The 17,511-nt window shown below is 38.4% G+C and overlaps 1 protein-coding gene and 1 non-coding gene across 5 annotated transcripts in view; one reads left to right on the forward strand and one right to left on the reverse strand.

Annotated features, from left to right (window-relative positions):
* Positions 1-17,511, forward strand: part of BNC2 (basonuclin 2) — a 473,229-nt gene that overhangs the window by 452,317 nt on the left and 3,401 nt on the right. The window contains exons 7-8 of one of the 4 annotated variants that reach the window (XR_008933277.1): positions 9,662-9,705; positions 16,630-16,660. The exons of 2 other annotated variants lie outside the window; for them this stretch is intronic. Coding sequence is in view for 1 of the 2 variants with exons in the window: in XM_056848071.1 (XP_056704049.1) it covers positions 9,662-9,668 (7 nt within the window). In the remaining variant the exon portion in view is untranslated. The remainder of the gene's footprint in view (positions 1-9,661; positions 9,706-16,629; positions 16,661-17,511) is intronic. One more of the 4 variants, XM_056848071.1, reaches the window with a different exon arrangement.
* On the reverse strand, positions 12,392-12,463 carry TRNAT-AGU (transfer RNA threonine (anticodon AGU)). The gene has a single exon. It is a non-coding gene; the product is annotated as a tRNA-Thr (tRNA).

Here is a 17,511-nt window from a genome sequence, read left to right on the forward strand (position 1 = left end):
GACCTTGAAGATGTAAACCAATGTATAGTGCATATTGACTCCAGTGCCAAATAAGCGGAGTAATAACACCAAGAGGAGAACTTATTTCAGTCACCTTAATGGGCTGTTAACTTTAGAACCCAATTACAGCCATTTCAGCACTAATTGCAGTACTAGAAATGTGAAGCATCCAACCTAATGCACTCATGAAGAATGTCACATTTTTAACAGAGTAGTTAAGACACTGTTTGATCAAACACCTCTGTAGAAATAATACTGTTTTTTAACTACCGAGGTAACTATTTTATTTCCACCAGCCATCATATTGCATGGAAACAAAAGAAGTGTTCCACCAAACAATTTATTCATGATTGCAGAGGCTTTTAAAATGCAGTCTTTAAAATGAACTATTTTTATAAAACAAAAGACATTTAATTTTCATATACTGATAAATATTTTACTTGAAGTGTTTTGTAACATCTAATTTTCTGGGAACTGTATATTTGAATTCCCACCAACCTAGACATTGAACCAAGCTGTACAATATATTTTGATCTCTTCCCTTCCAGCTCTTGTGAAGAAGCACATTGTTGGAATAATCCCTCATCAACACTCTTGGAGTAAAATCCAAGGCTATATCATCAATTCCTTAAACATGGATGATAGAGCACTGGGAGGGATTATGGCTCAGTGGAAGAGCATCTGCTTTGCATGCGGAAGATTCCAGGTTCAATCCTCAGCATTTCCAGTTAAATGCATCGGCAGGTGATATGAAAGACCTCTATTTGAGACCTTAGAGAGCCACCACAAGTCAGACAATATTGACCTTGCTAGACCAATGGTCTGAATCAGTATAAGGCACTTTCAAATGTTAGTGATAGCTTTAATTAGACAGTTCCATTGTCACAATGCACTTCTTTCGAGCACATCTTTCCCTCCGTTTCCTTTTATAAGGAGTTTGTGCTCAGAATTAGCAGTGGCAGCAACTTAAAACCCTTGAAGAAACCTAGGAAACTGAAATGGCAAAAATGCCATTAGATGTAGGCCTCAAAAAAAATAAAAATAAAATAAAAACAGAAAAAATAGTTGCCATTAGGTGATACATTTTAAGGTTAATGGGTGAGAAAGAAGCAGTCTTAATCTCTTTTTCACCTTTAGCACTCAAAATGGCTGCTGTGATTAAAAATTTCTCTGCCTTGTGTGCTGGTCATTCTTGCGTGCTGATTTACCATGAGGATCAGAGATTATCTCCATCATAGACTGGTTACTCAAGGCTGGTCTTGATCAGCCTTGGCATCATTGAAAGGAAAGTGCTATGATATCTTGTCATCTTAAAGGGCCTTAGTTAGTACTGATTACTTAGTTAAACAAAGCTTGATCAGTTTGCAGCTCACCAGTTCAAATGCATTCAACTAGCCCTGTGTGATGGAGCAGTAAACCTTTTAAACTGTGATCCTGACTGTAAAAACAAGGGCTTGTCAAGCATCTGAAAAGCCAGAGTCTATTACTGGTAGGCTCCCTTTGGCACTGTTAGGCACCAGTTGTGCCGGCCAGCTTTCAAGTGAAAGAAATTCACTCCCTTCTTAAGATGTGCTAATAAGTTAGTATCCATTTTATATAGCTATCAGTAATTGGCAAGGTAAATCAAACTCAGGGCTAAGTTAGGGCCTTATGTGCAGGCAAACATGTTACTTGACTTGCCATTTTCTAAATCTATGTAAAATAAATGCACTTCCAACACAGCTGTTAACTGCTCCAACTTACAAAGAAAGGAACTTTATGCTTTGCCTCCCTTTGAGTAAAAGGATGCTAATTGTTAAAAGTTTGTCTTTAAATTTTTGCAGAACGAAAGCATGTGTGTTTGTCTGCAAGGTGGAGAAGGTGATTCAGCCCCATGAATAAATTTAAAAACAAAATAATATTTGCTCAGGGTGACTTATAAATAAATATGAGGCAACTATTGGTGCCAAGTGCGATTCTGCCATTAGGTTGCTAGTTAAATCAGTCCAGATTTAAACTTGTAAACTCCTTGATTTGTATGGAGAAAGACATCTGTATTTGGTTTATTAAAACCTGCTGATGTTTCCAGAACTAAATTTGTGTGCAGATAGGCCTCTGGGTAGTTATATCAAGAAAGCTGAAGCATATATGACTTGCTCATCTAGTTACCTGACTTCTAGCCCTGTACAGGTGTGCTTGAATAAATTAACATCAGATACCTCTGATGAGGCACTGCATACATTATCAACAAAGGTGAAGATGTGAAAACATGCTACCTGCCTCCTGTTATCACTTCAACACAACAGCAACCATCCTCCCCCCGCCCTTCCAATAATCCCGCTATGTTTGGAAACTTTCAAAGCTAACTTTTTGAGAGTGCTTTTTCCAAGAAATGTGCGTGATTTTGGGATCGTGTAGCTCTGAGAACAAGTATACTTCACACTAGTTCATGGTACCTTTTCATATATTTTGCAAATGTAATTAGCTATGACTTAAAACTCTGTAAGTAGAAGATGCAGCATTCAAAGATGTGGGTTCTTTGGATGTGGGTTCTTTATTTCATCACAATGTTTAAAACTATTAGTTTAAAAAATCAGATTAAAATTTTTGGACTTACTTGTTCTAGTGCTCTAACTAGTAACCATTAAACTGTTGGTCAGATGCTGTTCTGCAAGCCCAGAAACCAGTTTCTTATTCTTGGCAATTTAGCTGTGCGATTGGGCAATGCCTTCCCATTGTCAACTAATTTTGTTACCATGTTTAAAAATGTCAAAAGTAAGTTCAACACATATAGCCATACACTTTGTTCCTGTTGAGAAGTGACTACTTCCATTCTACTTTCTTAACATGGTTGGCAAAATAGGAAACTGTGGCTCATGTTATAATGAGACCTCCTCAGCAAGGGCAGAACTTTATGTTGACTGATAAAAAATAATGTAGTGCAAAGTTTTCATCCATTGGTCTTGGCAAATGCCTTTTCCTGATCACCAAATGATTATTTGGTTGATTAAGATCACCTAGGATGCTTTCCATTGTCACCCTTGAAAACTCTTGCAATCACTTAGCAGTGCATATGCAAACTGTAACATTATTGTTTTTTTAACCAACCCCATTAACTGCATTTAGAAGTGTCTGATAAAATATAAAACACTATCACTTTAAAGACAACCAGTAGCTTTCTTGAAAGGAAAAAAAATCGAGCTTTTAAATTGCCTAAAATCAATTGTCTTCACAAAAGGTATGCAGAGAAATAATGAAGTTGATAGAAAAGCTGATTGTTCCGTTCTTGCTTTCTGTGTTAGAATAGTATCTAAATTCACAACTAGATGCAGTTTAACCGTAACCAGGCAATTTTAAAACAATGCTACCCTGTCAAATAAATTGATATTGCAGGAAACTTAAACTAAAGCATAGAGTTAATTGTTTTTCTCAGGGAGTTGCAGGTGACTTTCTTGAGATATAATGAAGACCATACACCCTGATGCAGAAGAAGAAAGAAATGGGAATTGCAAAAAAAGTGGTTTTGCTGGATATAAATAAATGTTTTATCATAAAGATTAGGGCAGTCAGCAGAGATAAGAGACAGATTAAAAGCACTTGTTAAACAAAGCCATGCATGAAGGAAATCTTTACCAAGATTCATGTGTTTCGCGCTTATTATTACAGATGAGAATTACTTGTATGACTGAATCATATGGCCATTATGTAGCTTTTCCAGAAGCAGCTACCAAGAAGTGCCTTCCTCTTAATTTTGAACTCCACAGCTGCATCAGCCCCAAAATCTCCTCCCGCCCTTAAAATTAGTAGTTAAGGCCAGCTATGTCAGCTATTAGAAACTCAATATTTACTTGGCCATTTACCATTTTGTTAAGTGTGCCATACCAGTTATTACCCTATTAGAGTCAGATTATTGGACAATATTGTAGTATCTCCAAAACAAGTCTATGGTAATAGCACAAGAATGTTGAGGATAGTAGTATAAAGGTTTGCATTTTTGTAGAGGGAGCGCTCCGTATAATATAAAACCAACTCCTCTTCTATTTTCTCAGAAACCTGAAACAAGATACTATTAACGTCCAAGGTAAACATTTTAAAGAAGACTTTGCTCCAGCTACAAATAAGGAGTGGGATTAGAAACATTAAATTTGCTCCCCAGAATATCCAAATCTAAGCATTATTTTAAAACCCTAATTTGATTATGAAATTATTTAACTTTTTAAGTTACATTTTGCCCTAAGAGGCTCATGACCTTATATATAGCAAGGATTGCAAAATTAAAATGCATTCAATTTGACAAAATTAGCATTGTCATAAAAGCATAATTCATAGTATTTATTTCAGTAAAAGTCTAGGCAACACTTAGGCAAAATACTAATTTAAATAATCTTCAAATTTAAAACCAGAATTGTACGTTCATAATAAAAACATTAATAAAAAATCGTTAGTAGTCGTAGGACTTTAAGAAGTTCCCTGCTTATTTTATTACCTTTTCTCCAGTTCAGTACTTTTCTCTTATTTGTGTTTTTTCTGTGTCAAGTTTCATAACAAAATTTGAGATAATTTTAGCTGACAAAATAAACAGTAAAATTCATTTTTATGCCCCTGCATCTCTACTAACACTTGAGTGCTGAAGGGTTCTCCCCAAAGTCTATGAAGCCCTGTTTATACTGACACCAACCAATCTTGTTTTTTAAAATGGAAAATGAAGAAAACCAGATCAGTTCACTGGGCCTTTGATATATGACAGAAATGCCATAACTATCACACAATGCACTATCAAGATAGGATGAAGAAAAGAGCCAGGTGATAGTGGAGAGGATCGCACCTCGTCACTGGGGGACTTCTGAGATCTGATAGCCAGCTATGGAGGCAGCACAAATTCTACAGCCTTTTTAGCCAGTTCCGTCACAAAGGGGGCACAGCTGGGTCACACGGCTCACTAGTAATTGTGTTTTACAGACTTCTAAAGCAATTGGCTCAGTCAGTCCCAATTCAATAAAAGTGTAGAGCGAGAGCACTTTTGTTCTATTTTTTTTTACTTGAAATTATTTCATTCAGCAGTCTGTCTTTTTTATTACCAGGACTTGACATTAGCACTCCAAGCTATATTAGCATCCATTTCAGCAGTTCAGTAATGGTATTAAAAAAACACTTAACTTCAACGGTGAATGGTTGTATGACAGTACCATAAAAATCCACATTAAAAAAAACTTATGTATTTGTCCCTGCAATTTTTTTCTCTACTTGTTTAACCTCTTCAAAACTGTGCTGTCATTTGGAAAGGCTTTTGCCCGAAAGGTTTTGAGAGGCTATCCCCCATCTTCCTCTCCTAAAATCAGAAAGGGAGAGGAATGAAATAAATGGGAAGTAAAAAATAACCACCCAAAGATATGCTGTTTAGGAAATGAAAAAAGACAAGCCTGTGTTTTCCAAGTCTGTTCCAAAACATACTGGTAGGGTTCAATTAGGTAATTAAAGCAAGAGCCAACCCAGGAAGGGCCAATAAACTCAGAACACCTGAGAAAGAAGTCCTTAGCACCTCCTGCCTTATTTTGAACCCAGTGTACTCTTTGTACTTAGAAGGAGCTCTTAAGTACCTTGGCAAGGCATGGTGCTCATAAATGAAAGCGTTAGGTTCTAAATTTTGATTAAATATTCTGTAATTAATCAATGGTAGATATGAAGTGGTTGTCAGGGTCCAGAGCTGCAAAATGCTTGAGACATAAAACATTACAAAGTAATTAGAATGTGCTCTTTCACAAGAGAAAGGATTGCCTTCAATAAAGAGGTAAATGATAGCATCGTGTTTATTATGGATGTAGGCAGCCAGTGCAATATGATAAACTGCAGGAGATACACATATCAGTAATCATCTGCATTATTAGTGTCATTAATCATAATTCTAAAAATGACAGCAGCCGCCAACTTTTGACCAATTTCCTTCTGCCTGTTGGCCGTTATAACTTCACTAATAGACTGCAGAGTTCCTATGTGTGTGGCAGTTTTGCATTGAGAATGGAAGGTTAATTATATTTCAGCTGCTGATTCCTTCTCTCCTTGGAAAAGCCTTAGCACTTTGACAATCCCAGGAGCTTGCTGCTGTTAAACCAGTAAAACTACTTTATTGAAATTTTCGTTGTTGGTCAGGGTGAGTAGATGCTTCAAATGAGATATAAGCACCAGGCTGGGACAGTTGCTAATGCTTCTTGCTCCAAAGTAATCCTTAGAAGGCAAGCTGAATTCATGCTTCCCTCTTTGCTTCGTCTCCAGCGGATGAGTAAAAAAGAAAAAAGAAAAACCTCCAAATTTAATAATCCATAGCAATAGTAAGTATGGAACAATTTCATATGATCCCAGAGCTGAAATTTTAGGAGCTGCTGTAGATAAGCAGCTGATAGTTGTCACTTGAAGCACAGTTAGACAATTTCTAAATATTATGAGAAGAATTATGTGGATGAGTTGTGTGTGTGTGTGTGTGTGTGTGTGTGTGTGTGTGTACAGAAGAAAAATGTCCACTGTCATAGAACCAAAGCAACCTTATAAGTCAAACCATCTTAGTAACTAGCACAGTGTTTTTGAAATATGATCACAATGTTCAAAAACCTCCAAACCATGCTGGCATTTCTTTGCAAATGTGAGTTCTTGCTAACCTAATAAAAAGGACTGGAATAAATAGTGACTTTTAATGACAGGAATCAGCTGCAAGCTTTTGTTTCATCATGACAACAGAAGTTATTAGTTATGCCCTTCTGACAACATGGCTTTGATTCAAGGACATCGGACTTCACGGTTTCCCTGAAACTTCAAAGCTAGGCAACATGTGCTACAAAGTCATGATCCTGAATTAATAAATATCCAATAACTAAATACAAATGCATCCACTTGAGGAAAACATCAATTTTTTAGGACCATTCCCTGACACTTTAATTGTAATTATAACACTGATCCAAAAAGTTTCATTCCAGATAGGTTAGGAATAGGTACCATTGTCAGTCCTTAAATATCAGTTTTGACTGAAGAAATTGTGTGATCAGTTACAATTCTGTGATAATTTGTAATTATAAATGGTTACAGATTACAAGCACAGTTTGAACTTTCAAATCACCAACACTGCTTTTCAGTATTGGCTGTGAGTACACAGGCAATCCTGTGCAGAGTTATTGCATAGTATCTCTGCAAAGGATTGCACTGCAAATACATTCCATGCATCTGTGAACCAGCCCTGATCATTCCACAGGTTTGTTTTCTGAGGTCTACATCCACCTAGGTTTGCAGTTCAAAGTGAATTCCAGAGGTATGATGCAAACTGTTGCAGCCTATTGATGTTTGATGTAATATTGTTTAACTTTGGTTTTATGCGAAAAGAAAGTTGTTCCGTCAAGTCACAGCTGTCTTATGAAGACCCCGTAGGGTTTTCAAGGCAAGATTCAGAGGTGGTTTGCCATTGCCTACTTCCACGTCCCAACCCTGGTATTCCTTGGAGGTTGCCCGTCCAAATAGTAACCAGGGCCAACCCTGCTTAGCTTCTGAGATCTGATGAGATCAGGCTAGCCTGGGGCTATCCAGGTCAGGGCTTTGTGCAAACATACAGTCACTCAAAGGAATTTGCAGGTACTGCACTGGTGCCAGGAATCCTTATAGCAACCAGCGTGATCACTAATTAAGCTGAGCCTCTGGTATTTATGCAGCTATAGGAATAGTAGTAGTACTGAGTTCTTTCATATCTCATCACCCCTTATTTTCAGAGTTAAAAGTACCTTGTAACCAATCCGTTCCTCTTACATATGATAGGGAGAATGAGGAACTCTAAATATGGCTATAGGCTTAGAGATCACAAGTGCTTTGTAGGTGACATACAGCATAGCAAATCATATTGTGGCAATGATGCAGACCTACCAGCCAAGTCAGATATTCAGGGGCTCTAGACATTGCAAGTGCAGGGCTCAGTTGCAGAGATTCCTCAACAGTAACAGTTCCTGCTTGAATGTTCTGATGAGGAAAGGTGAAGCTTAGCTCATCTCTGTGAATTCAAAATATCTTCAAAGCAGTAGATGCTAGAAAATTTGTATTTTAAGGCGTTTTGCCTTTCATGGATGGCCTACACGAGGCATGTCAAAGCCAATGAAATGATGCTTCACAGGTATGTATGACGATACCAGCTATTGTGTTTGGACAGATGTCTCTTTCATACACTGTGAATAATGCACTTGAAAGTAGATTGAGAGTGTGTTATTCAGCATGTGTGAAAGCACCGATCTTACACAGACAAGGCAATGTGGTAGTAAACCCAAAAATTCCAATTAGGTAGGTCCATCAAGCTGATATTATTTCATTATAATGTTATGTTGCCTACGGTACATGAAAAATGGCTGCTAAATGTTGCTTATTTACTTCATAAGCTTAGCTCATTCTGGCAAGGCTTGGTCAGTCTTTCTGTTTAAATTTCCTTGCCCAGTTTTGAATGTTAAACAAGAGCCCTGACTTAAAAAAAATCCATAATGAGACTGTTTGCATCCAAGCAGTGGATAAAGTATAAGGTTGAAGTGTTACAATATGACTTACACCATTCCTGAGTTACTCTGGCAACTGTGCCAGTGGTTATGCTTCTCGTTTGTAGTATCTTTTGATCTTTAATAAACAACAATAGTAATATATTAAGAGTGTGCCTTGACCTTTATGCTTTTGAGCACACACAGCTGTTGGAAAAATGTAATTCTGTTCACACTGTGAGAACCATCTCACTTAACACCTCAGCAGGTATGTACTGCATTACTAGGCCTTTCAAGAGTGAAGAACCTCTCAGATTTTACTTTTACAAAGAGAACTAATAGGAGCGGAAAGCGTAGTAGAGACATAGTTTCGTGCTGCAAGCAAAGGCTTCCCTCTCTCTGATGGGCCACTTTCAGCCTGCCCAAATGTCATATCAATATTAACATTTGTTTGCATTCCATAGTGATAACATATTCCAACTCTGCATTTTGTATGCAGAAGCTTTGGTCGCTCCTGCCAACAGCCCAATAATTCTCACTAACATCTTCCGAGTTACAACATTTATAAAGTTGCAAAGTGGAGTAAACAAACCATCTGTTTGGCTTTACCATATATGTCATGCTCTCTTATTAGCATATTACGATTCATTTAGTAAACAAATTTGGTGATTTTGTTCATGTCAAAGTCAGAGGGAGCTTGAAGATGATTAACATTCCTGGGACAGGCGCATTAATACATTGCTTCCTCTGCAAAGTTAAGTGGCTCCTCAGGAGAATCACCCCTTGTTGACAAGATGAGACTGTCAATTTTGTTTGCCTGCCACATTAGGGGCCGTAAGGGGATGGCAGGCTCTGAGAATGAGGAGCAGCGTAGGCAGCATCATTCACTGCGAATTGAGAAAAGAAGTCTAATTCTGATAAATGGTCGACCCCAATACATCCTACCTGTTATTACAACAGACGTGCCGTATCTGTGCAGTAAATTAGTTAAACCCCTAAAGAGTTTGGTGAGAGCTTATCTTCAAGTGAATAATTTGAGTGGAGAGGGAGCTGTCTTCGTGACCAGTATGAATGATTTGTTTCATATTGAAAGGGATTGTGATGTCTGGGATTCCACATCTTTAATTTGCAAGAATTTGCTTGTCCTTTATTTCCTGCATTTAATAAGCACTTCTTTACTTTTTTTTTAATAGGTGCTGAACTGTATTTTACCTTTTGGATTTTCTTCCTATAAAAGGTTAATATTTTCTTAGATTCTATGCAATTCATAAAAGCTTCAGAAACTAATGTTGCTCATGCTGCTCGAGTAAAATTGTATTTCACTGGGTGGCACACAATACTCTGTCTGCAAGCACTGGTCAGAAATGTTAGTCATTAAAGGAACTCACATTAAGCATCATCAGTTATGAGAACATCAGGTGTTGCACATTGAAAAAGAAGATGCACGTATTTTTTTCAGACCTGGTTTGGATGGCTTTTTTTTCATTGCAGGAATAGTCAGGGTTAAAGAGCACTAAGGAAAGATGGGCTAGAAATTGTAAAGTAATTTGTGAAATTTGTCAAATGTCAAAAAATTAACAAGTGTCTAAACTTGAGGCCCTAGCTTTGATGCCTCCCACCTTAGATTGGCGCCGTTTCTAGGTAAAATTAGCTCCAGTGTCATGCTTTCAATGTGGAAAACAGGCATTTTTTAAAAGCCGCAACTTACCTGTTCTTGTAACTAGATTATTAGTTCTGATGCTTTGGTTTGAGCGTCCTAAAATGCAGGTGTTTCAGTGGGCAGGTTTTAAATAAACAAAGCATCTAACTTAGAGATACATGCCTGCCCACAACTCTGTACACCTAGATCCCATTGATTCTAATGGGATTTATTGGTATTTAACTGCACAAAGTATCATAGTCTTGGCTTGTGCTTTGAATTTCAGGCCAGTATGAGCATACAGGCACAACCGTGCTAAGCTATACTTGGTCTTTTGAAAACAGAAATATTTAAACTGAAGAGTTTTAATTTGATAGCCATGTTTTAGTTATATCGTTGTATGTGAGACCCTTCTGAGCGAAATAGAGTACATGTATGCACTCTTGTCATTATTATTATCGTGCCAATAAAGGTGACTGAAACTGAACTGAAAACAGAAATATAATACATACTGTTGTGCATATATGTTTAGAATGAACAATGAACTGCACCCTTTAGTGCTTGGGGTCAACTTTATTTTGGCGGAATTCAGTGTACATTCTTTTTTAAAAAGGGGAAAGAATATTTTGGAAGTGACAAACTGCCACATAACTACTCTGAAGTCCACTCTAGGCTATCCTCAACTTCAGAGGGCAAATGCCCATGTGTAAGTGTAAAAAGTACCATCAATTTGCAGCTGATTTATAGCAACCCAGTAAGGTTTTCAAGGCAAGAGACTAACAGGTGATTTGCCATTTCCTTCCTCTGCACAGCAGCCCTGGTATTCCTTGGTGGTCTCCCATCCAAATACTAACCATGGGTGACCCTGCTTAGATTCTGTGATCTGACGAGATCAGGCTAGCCTGGGCCATCCAGGTCTAGATACAAATGCCCATAGCAGGCAAAAACCAAAATTTTAGGACTCCAAAACAGGTATCTAGAAACAGTGGTCAATGAACTGGCAAAATGTGGGTGAGTGTTCTGTCTGAATGTAGTCCTGGCGTCTTTGCATCTGAGGTACCTGTCACAGAGAAAGCTGACAGTATTTTCCACTTCCTTCTCTGAAGCCTGCATACCAGCTTGCCTGGGCAAAGAAAGGTTTTCACTGTTACAAGGAAATGTGAGCAACTTGTGAATTCACGTTTTGCAGATACTACAAAAAGTGAAGATGTAACCCAATATTTCAGAAAAATGCATGCATCTCACTTCAAGGAAAGTGCCTGAGTTGCCCTTTCACATCAGAAGCAGGAAGAGCTTCCTCTGAGATTGCTTCCTTATAATACACAAACCTGCTTAAGGGCATATTTTTTCTAAAAAGGACCCATAAAGGTTGATGAAAGAGGCAGTTTGAAGGAGACCCTACACATTTCCTTACTGGAGCAAGACATGTTCCTGGGTTTAAGGATCCATGGCTGGGGGAGGAGGAAGGAGAATAATGATGTGCTTGTATTTCAGGTTGGATTTGGGGGAAAGGTATAGAAATTACCATGCAATATAGACATATTTTTGGTAGACACAATTAAGGAGAGATTACCTAGCTTCTGCTTAATTGCCAGTTACACTGTGTATCTATATGATGCAGTGAATGTCAGAAATCAGATTAATACTGATGTTTATATGTGAATACTGACACTTGTAAGACAATTTTGTGAACGAGTGAAGACTCAGAGAGACACTAGTGAACACAGAACATAATCTACATGACATCTTGCTTGCTCTCTCTCTCTCTCTGTCTCTCTGTCTCTGTCTCTCTCTCTCTCACTCAGACATTCTGAAAATTCGAAGCATCTACATGTGAATGTTTGCATCTGCCAAATGCTGCACATTCACTGTAACATAATACTTCATACATACATACATGTATACATACACACACACATTTATATCAAGAGATTTGATAATGTGGCTAAATTGAAATCGTTAAAAATCTTATACAGTTGTAGTCAAGTCTCCCTAGGATCTTTGCTATGGGCTGAGATCATGTAAAGCCATTTGCTTGCTATGGTTTCTTTCAAGGAACCATAGGAATGACCGCATTGTGGTAGTACTGGCAATTCTTAATTCCCTACAACTTGCACAGAAATACTGTCTAAAGGCTTTTTTTTACATGATCACATATGAAACTGCCTTATACTGAATCAGCCCCTTGGTCCATCACAGTCAGTATCTCTACTCATACTGGCAATGGCTTTCCAGGGTCTCAGGCAGAGGTCTTTCACATCACCTATTACATGATCCTTTTAAATGGAGATGCCAGGGATTGAACCTGGGACCTTCTGCATACTAAGTAGATGCTCTGCCACTGAGCCATAGCTCCTCCTGGTATGCTTTAACCTTGCCTTACAAGGTACCAGTACTATAAAACAGGATGATGTGGGATAAACTGGACATCTGGACAATTCTGGCAATAAAAGGGATTGGGTGGGCTCAATAGGACTTTTTCAATTTTACCTTTCACAAAGGCAGGGTACTTCTCTGAGTTGTGAATTTGTTAGTATCATGAAGTATCATTTAGATTTGTTAATAATCTATTAGACCGGACATTAATTTAAAGTGATACATCTGTACTGTGACCTAGACATTGCAAGAATTGTTGTTCTAAGGTAAAAAGTTAGTGCGTTGAAGCCAGCCGCCATTAACTAAAAGGGGCTTTAAGTATAAGCTACTCATGAACCTTATAATGACTTAAAACCTGCAAATGATGGCAGGCATTGGTTTTAAGAGAACCATGAATTTTATTCCCTTGAATAAAGGTGCAAACTTTCTATCATAAAGTCTTTCTTTATACTTCTAAAAAGCTAAATAAAACACATCAGTTGGACTATAGCTAATGAGAAAACAATTATTGTAAACATTTTATTAACTAGATTTGTAAGCAGTTAATTACAATTGTACAGGAAAAGGGCCAAACATCTAGTATACACACACACACACACACACACACATACATATAGACATACATACACTTGGTAAAAGATAAGGGAAAAATTACATTCTACATAATAATTCTGTTCCCGTTGCTTCAATGCTTCTGGCCCAAAATCATGTTAACGAACATTTGTATATTGATTGCAAACAGTGTGCTTTGCCTTTCTTGGTGTCCCCCAGTGCTTACAGTAAAAAAGGGATTCTCTTATCCCCTTGATTGAGCTACAGCAGTGGTTAGCATTTCCAGATAGCATACCACTTCACCAGTCATGGCAGGTTCTAGCAACTGATTAGTTCACAATCCAGCACAATTTGGGTTCTGCTTAAGTCTATTAAGTCTTTCTATTATCTGCCGTTCATTTTAGAGTATAAAATAGCTCTCTTTTGTGAATTTGTCCAGATTTTTTATTGGCTATATGAATAGCACTATGGAAGAACAGTATTATTCCCTACTGTAGTAACATGCTAACACTAGTCTAGGCTTTAAAAAATAAGCAAGCAAATAGCTCTTAAGTTTACAATGCCACCAATTAATGATATCTAATATTTAAAAAATATTTGTCTTGCAGATTTTCAAAAGTGCCTTCAAAGGTTCAGATAATATTGCTTGTTTTCTTCTAGTAATTAGAACAGCAGTGAGTGATTTTTTTTAAAGGTTATATGAGATAGTTTCATTTGGTGAAAATGTTGTATGAACTGGAAAACAAAGTCACTTGGTTATACCAGAAAATTGTGTGACACTCAAAGAAGAGATACAACAAATATCTTCAGATAGCTATAGTGGGGAAAGTAGGAGCTAGGATAATGTTTTAAACGTGGAATCATTTACAGTATTACAAATCTTCATTTCATAGAGAGAACTATTCTAGCAAACCTGTGGCAGCAGAAGGATTTTCATTATGTTAGATATTGAAGTAGAACAAAATCCTTTCCAGAACTTAAAGAATTTTGCCTGAATTGAAATTCAAGAAAATATGTGTGTGTGTGTGTGTGTGTGTGGGGGGGGGGGGTTCTTCTGACTGATTTTAAGAAAGACACAGATAGTTTTGATCAAACTACATACATTTTTCAGGCACATGCAGGACTGGTCAGGTGATCGCCAGGGGCATGGAGGGCAATGACCAGCCTTATTGCCCTCTCACCCGTGGCATCAGGGTCTGCTGCAGCAGCCAGCTGCCCTAGCCTTCGAGGCATCCCCAGCCCCAATGAGCTGCTTGCAAGCACACTCACGTTCTGTCTTCCTTCTGTCACCTTCCCTCCCTTGACCCTCTTCCCCAGGGGTGCAAGAATTGCAGGTGGCGGCTTCCCACCTCACTGCACCTCTGGAGAGGGAGGAGGGTGGACAGTGACTTCCTTGCCCTGCCAAAGTGGGCAAGGAGGTTAGGTGACTGCTTCTTGCCTCACCGTGGTATGGAGTAAGAGGGCAAATGGTGACCACCAGTTGCTTTCAAGCTAACAAAACACACAAATTGGATGTCGCACATGATAATGTGCATGTAAATAATGATGTGGCATGCATGGAACATTTACACGGATACCCCTTCTTTGTGGCTCACATCTCATTTGTCATTTCTTTCATTCACTACCATTGTCTGTTTCAAACACACGCCTTTCGGAACAGTTGTCTGCATTAGAGAAAGACATTTATAATCCTAGTGGAGTTTTAAACTCTCTGATTTTGGTGGTAATCTGAAAATATGAAAACCACAGCATTTCACTGAGGACCATTTTTTTTGTTTGCATATGATCTTGAGGAGGATTCTTCAACACTAGCGATATAGATTAAGAAATGAATGTAACAAAATCAATTCTTTTGAACTGTGGTTGCATAATGGAAATCGACTACCATGAATGAACCCATGTTCAGAAGTTATGAACAGCAGAGCTAATGCACTGCAATGAGTTCATCTTTATTATTGCATTACACCTGAATCAATTGATAAAGCAAGTTTTTTTTAAAGCTAGGAATGGCACTTAATTGAATAAAAGTCAATGTAATTATATTACAAGAAGCCAATGGTACTGCTGACAGCGGAAAAGGGACCTTGCCAATGAGAGTGCCAGAACTTGTCCACACATTTCTGCACATCGTTTGCTTGACAGATATTAAGGGCTGGTACATGGTTTAATTAGATTACTGATAGCTGCTGCTATAAATGAGAAGTGAATGGGTATGGCATCACTTTCTATTGATAGCAGAAACCAGCTGTATCTCTTAACGGATCGACATCAAGCAAACTCCCACTTTGGGAGGGGAGGGTAAATGTTTCCATTTGTGCAATAGCATTATGTGCTACAGCCATGCTTACTCTGGCACAAAAATTTGCAGATCATGCAAAAATTGGGGAAGGAAAAAACTAGTTCCCCCAACAAATGGTGATGTGGTGGCCACTTTCATGCTATGGCTTAGAGGCTTCCTCATATGAAAACCAACTTGTAGCCGTGATTGAAGTGGAAACACCAGTTCTCTTGAAATTACAAAACTCACAGTATAGCCTTTGACAAGTTTTTCTCTTTTAGCATAAACTACCTTTGGGTTACTGGACTGCAATCCAGAGAATGAGAATCCTTACATTTTCCGATGAAGCAGAAGAGCAGGCAGCCATAATCTTTCTTATCCATGTATCCTGCAGTCCTATCACCACACCTTGAGCCTTGCTTGTTACCTCAGGCAGGCATGAGTCAGGGGTGATTAAGCAGGAGAAACATGTCTGTCCCTTTTCATCTGAGTCAGGAAATTTAAAAGCTATATGTGTGTTCTCCAGGTTGTAACTTGACTAAAATGTCAGTTCTAAGTTGCTGGGCTTTTCTGAGCATCTTGGAAGCAAGGCGGGATACCAATATTTGTTGGTTTGCAGTGGCATGCTAAACCTTGGTTGACCCGTTGCTGCCTCCAAATGGCTTGTCAGAAGGAGCGGCTATCATGCTGCTACAGTTAAACCGGCCACTGTCTCAAGGCTGATCTGTGTGACATTATCAGGGAAGCACATTTCATAGAAAGGTTCACTGTCATCCATTGTACCATGAAGCTCAACAGTGCTATTCCACTTGTGAAACAACTGGGGTGGTGTGATTGCCATTTGCCAACATGCAAGAATGAGCACTTCCTGTTCTTGGCTTAGCCACTTTCCCTCTGAGTCATCTGCCATCTGACACTAGAATGGGCAAGCAATAATTCTGCCAAAGAGGCTTTACTTCTGTTTATTTATCATTCAAGTAGATGAACATAGACCACAGATTGGTTCTGAACAGATGCATGCAATGTGAATTTGCTTTTGCCTGATGTGATTTATGGTTTTAGATTGTGTGGTTGGTCCAGTAACCATCAGGACAACAGTGTAAGTGAGATGATGGGTGACAGAAAATGATCTCATGGCCAAAGCATTTTTAGCCTGTATTTTATTGTTTTAAGATTCTCTTTGCCTTTTGTTTTAAGCCAGATGTGACTGGATTGGAATGTGAATTTGTTCTCTTTCTGTCTCTCTCTCTCCATCTCTTCTCTCTCTCTCTCTCTCTCTCTGCTGTCTCCTTCTTTCTTTTGTGATCTCAATTTAGCAAAAGATTAGAAAGCTGATCTTATCACAAGGTAAGCTCAGCCTTCATAAGTGCAGTGTGGGGATATACATAACACACTTGTGTGCTGAGAAAAACAACAACAGTATAACTCTGGATGTGAAAGGGCTACACCTCCTACAGACATATCTCTCAGTAGCTTTTCTCCACAAGAGATATTCTCCATTTGGGAGTAAAAATTTTCCTCCTTCAATTATAAATACACTCTTTAAATGAGGTCATTTACCTGCTTTTTATTTAAGGAGGGTAAACTGATGTTGTATTTTAAAAAGTACAGTGGATGTAACAAGACATAGTGAATGATGCAAATAGATATGGAATATAAATTTTACACTTTTTTCCTGCTATGAAGCCGCTCCGGAGCCCAGCTGGTTGAGAGATATGCCCGTAGTGAATATGTTATTTGTTCAGCCAACATCAGGGATACTCAATTTCATCATCTTTGTTTTGCCATACTTAGGAAGTGATTCTAAGCAGGTCTACTATTCATTAAGTCCCATTTTATTCACTGGGGTTTACTCCCAGGAATGTTTTTTTTAGGACTGCAACCTTAGTCACCCTAAGTGAGGAAGGAACATCCTTGCTCAGAAGCACTTTTCCTTGCTAGATCAGGAATCGTCCCACACATCTGGATCTAGTTGTGCATCTGCACTACAATGCAGATTTGAACATGAGGAATCTGGTGAAGCCCCCATTTGGATTACAAGAGATGGATGGTTGACTGTGATGTTGCTGGGAAATCAAATCCCCCCACTGCTGTCTCAGACGGCAAGCACATTGTTGTGCAGAACTAGGAAGTGTGCATAGAAAAAGCGTATATATATTTTTCCCCTCTTTATTAAAACAACTGTACAAATGATTTGC

This window comes from Euleptes europaea, chromosome 4, assembly GCF_029931775.1.
Source record: "Euleptes europaea isolate rEulEur1 chromosome 4, rEulEur1.hap1, whole genome shotgun sequence".
Taxonomy (NCBI): domain Eukaryota; kingdom Metazoa; phylum Chordata; class Lepidosauria; order Squamata; family Sphaerodactylidae; genus Euleptes; species Euleptes europaea.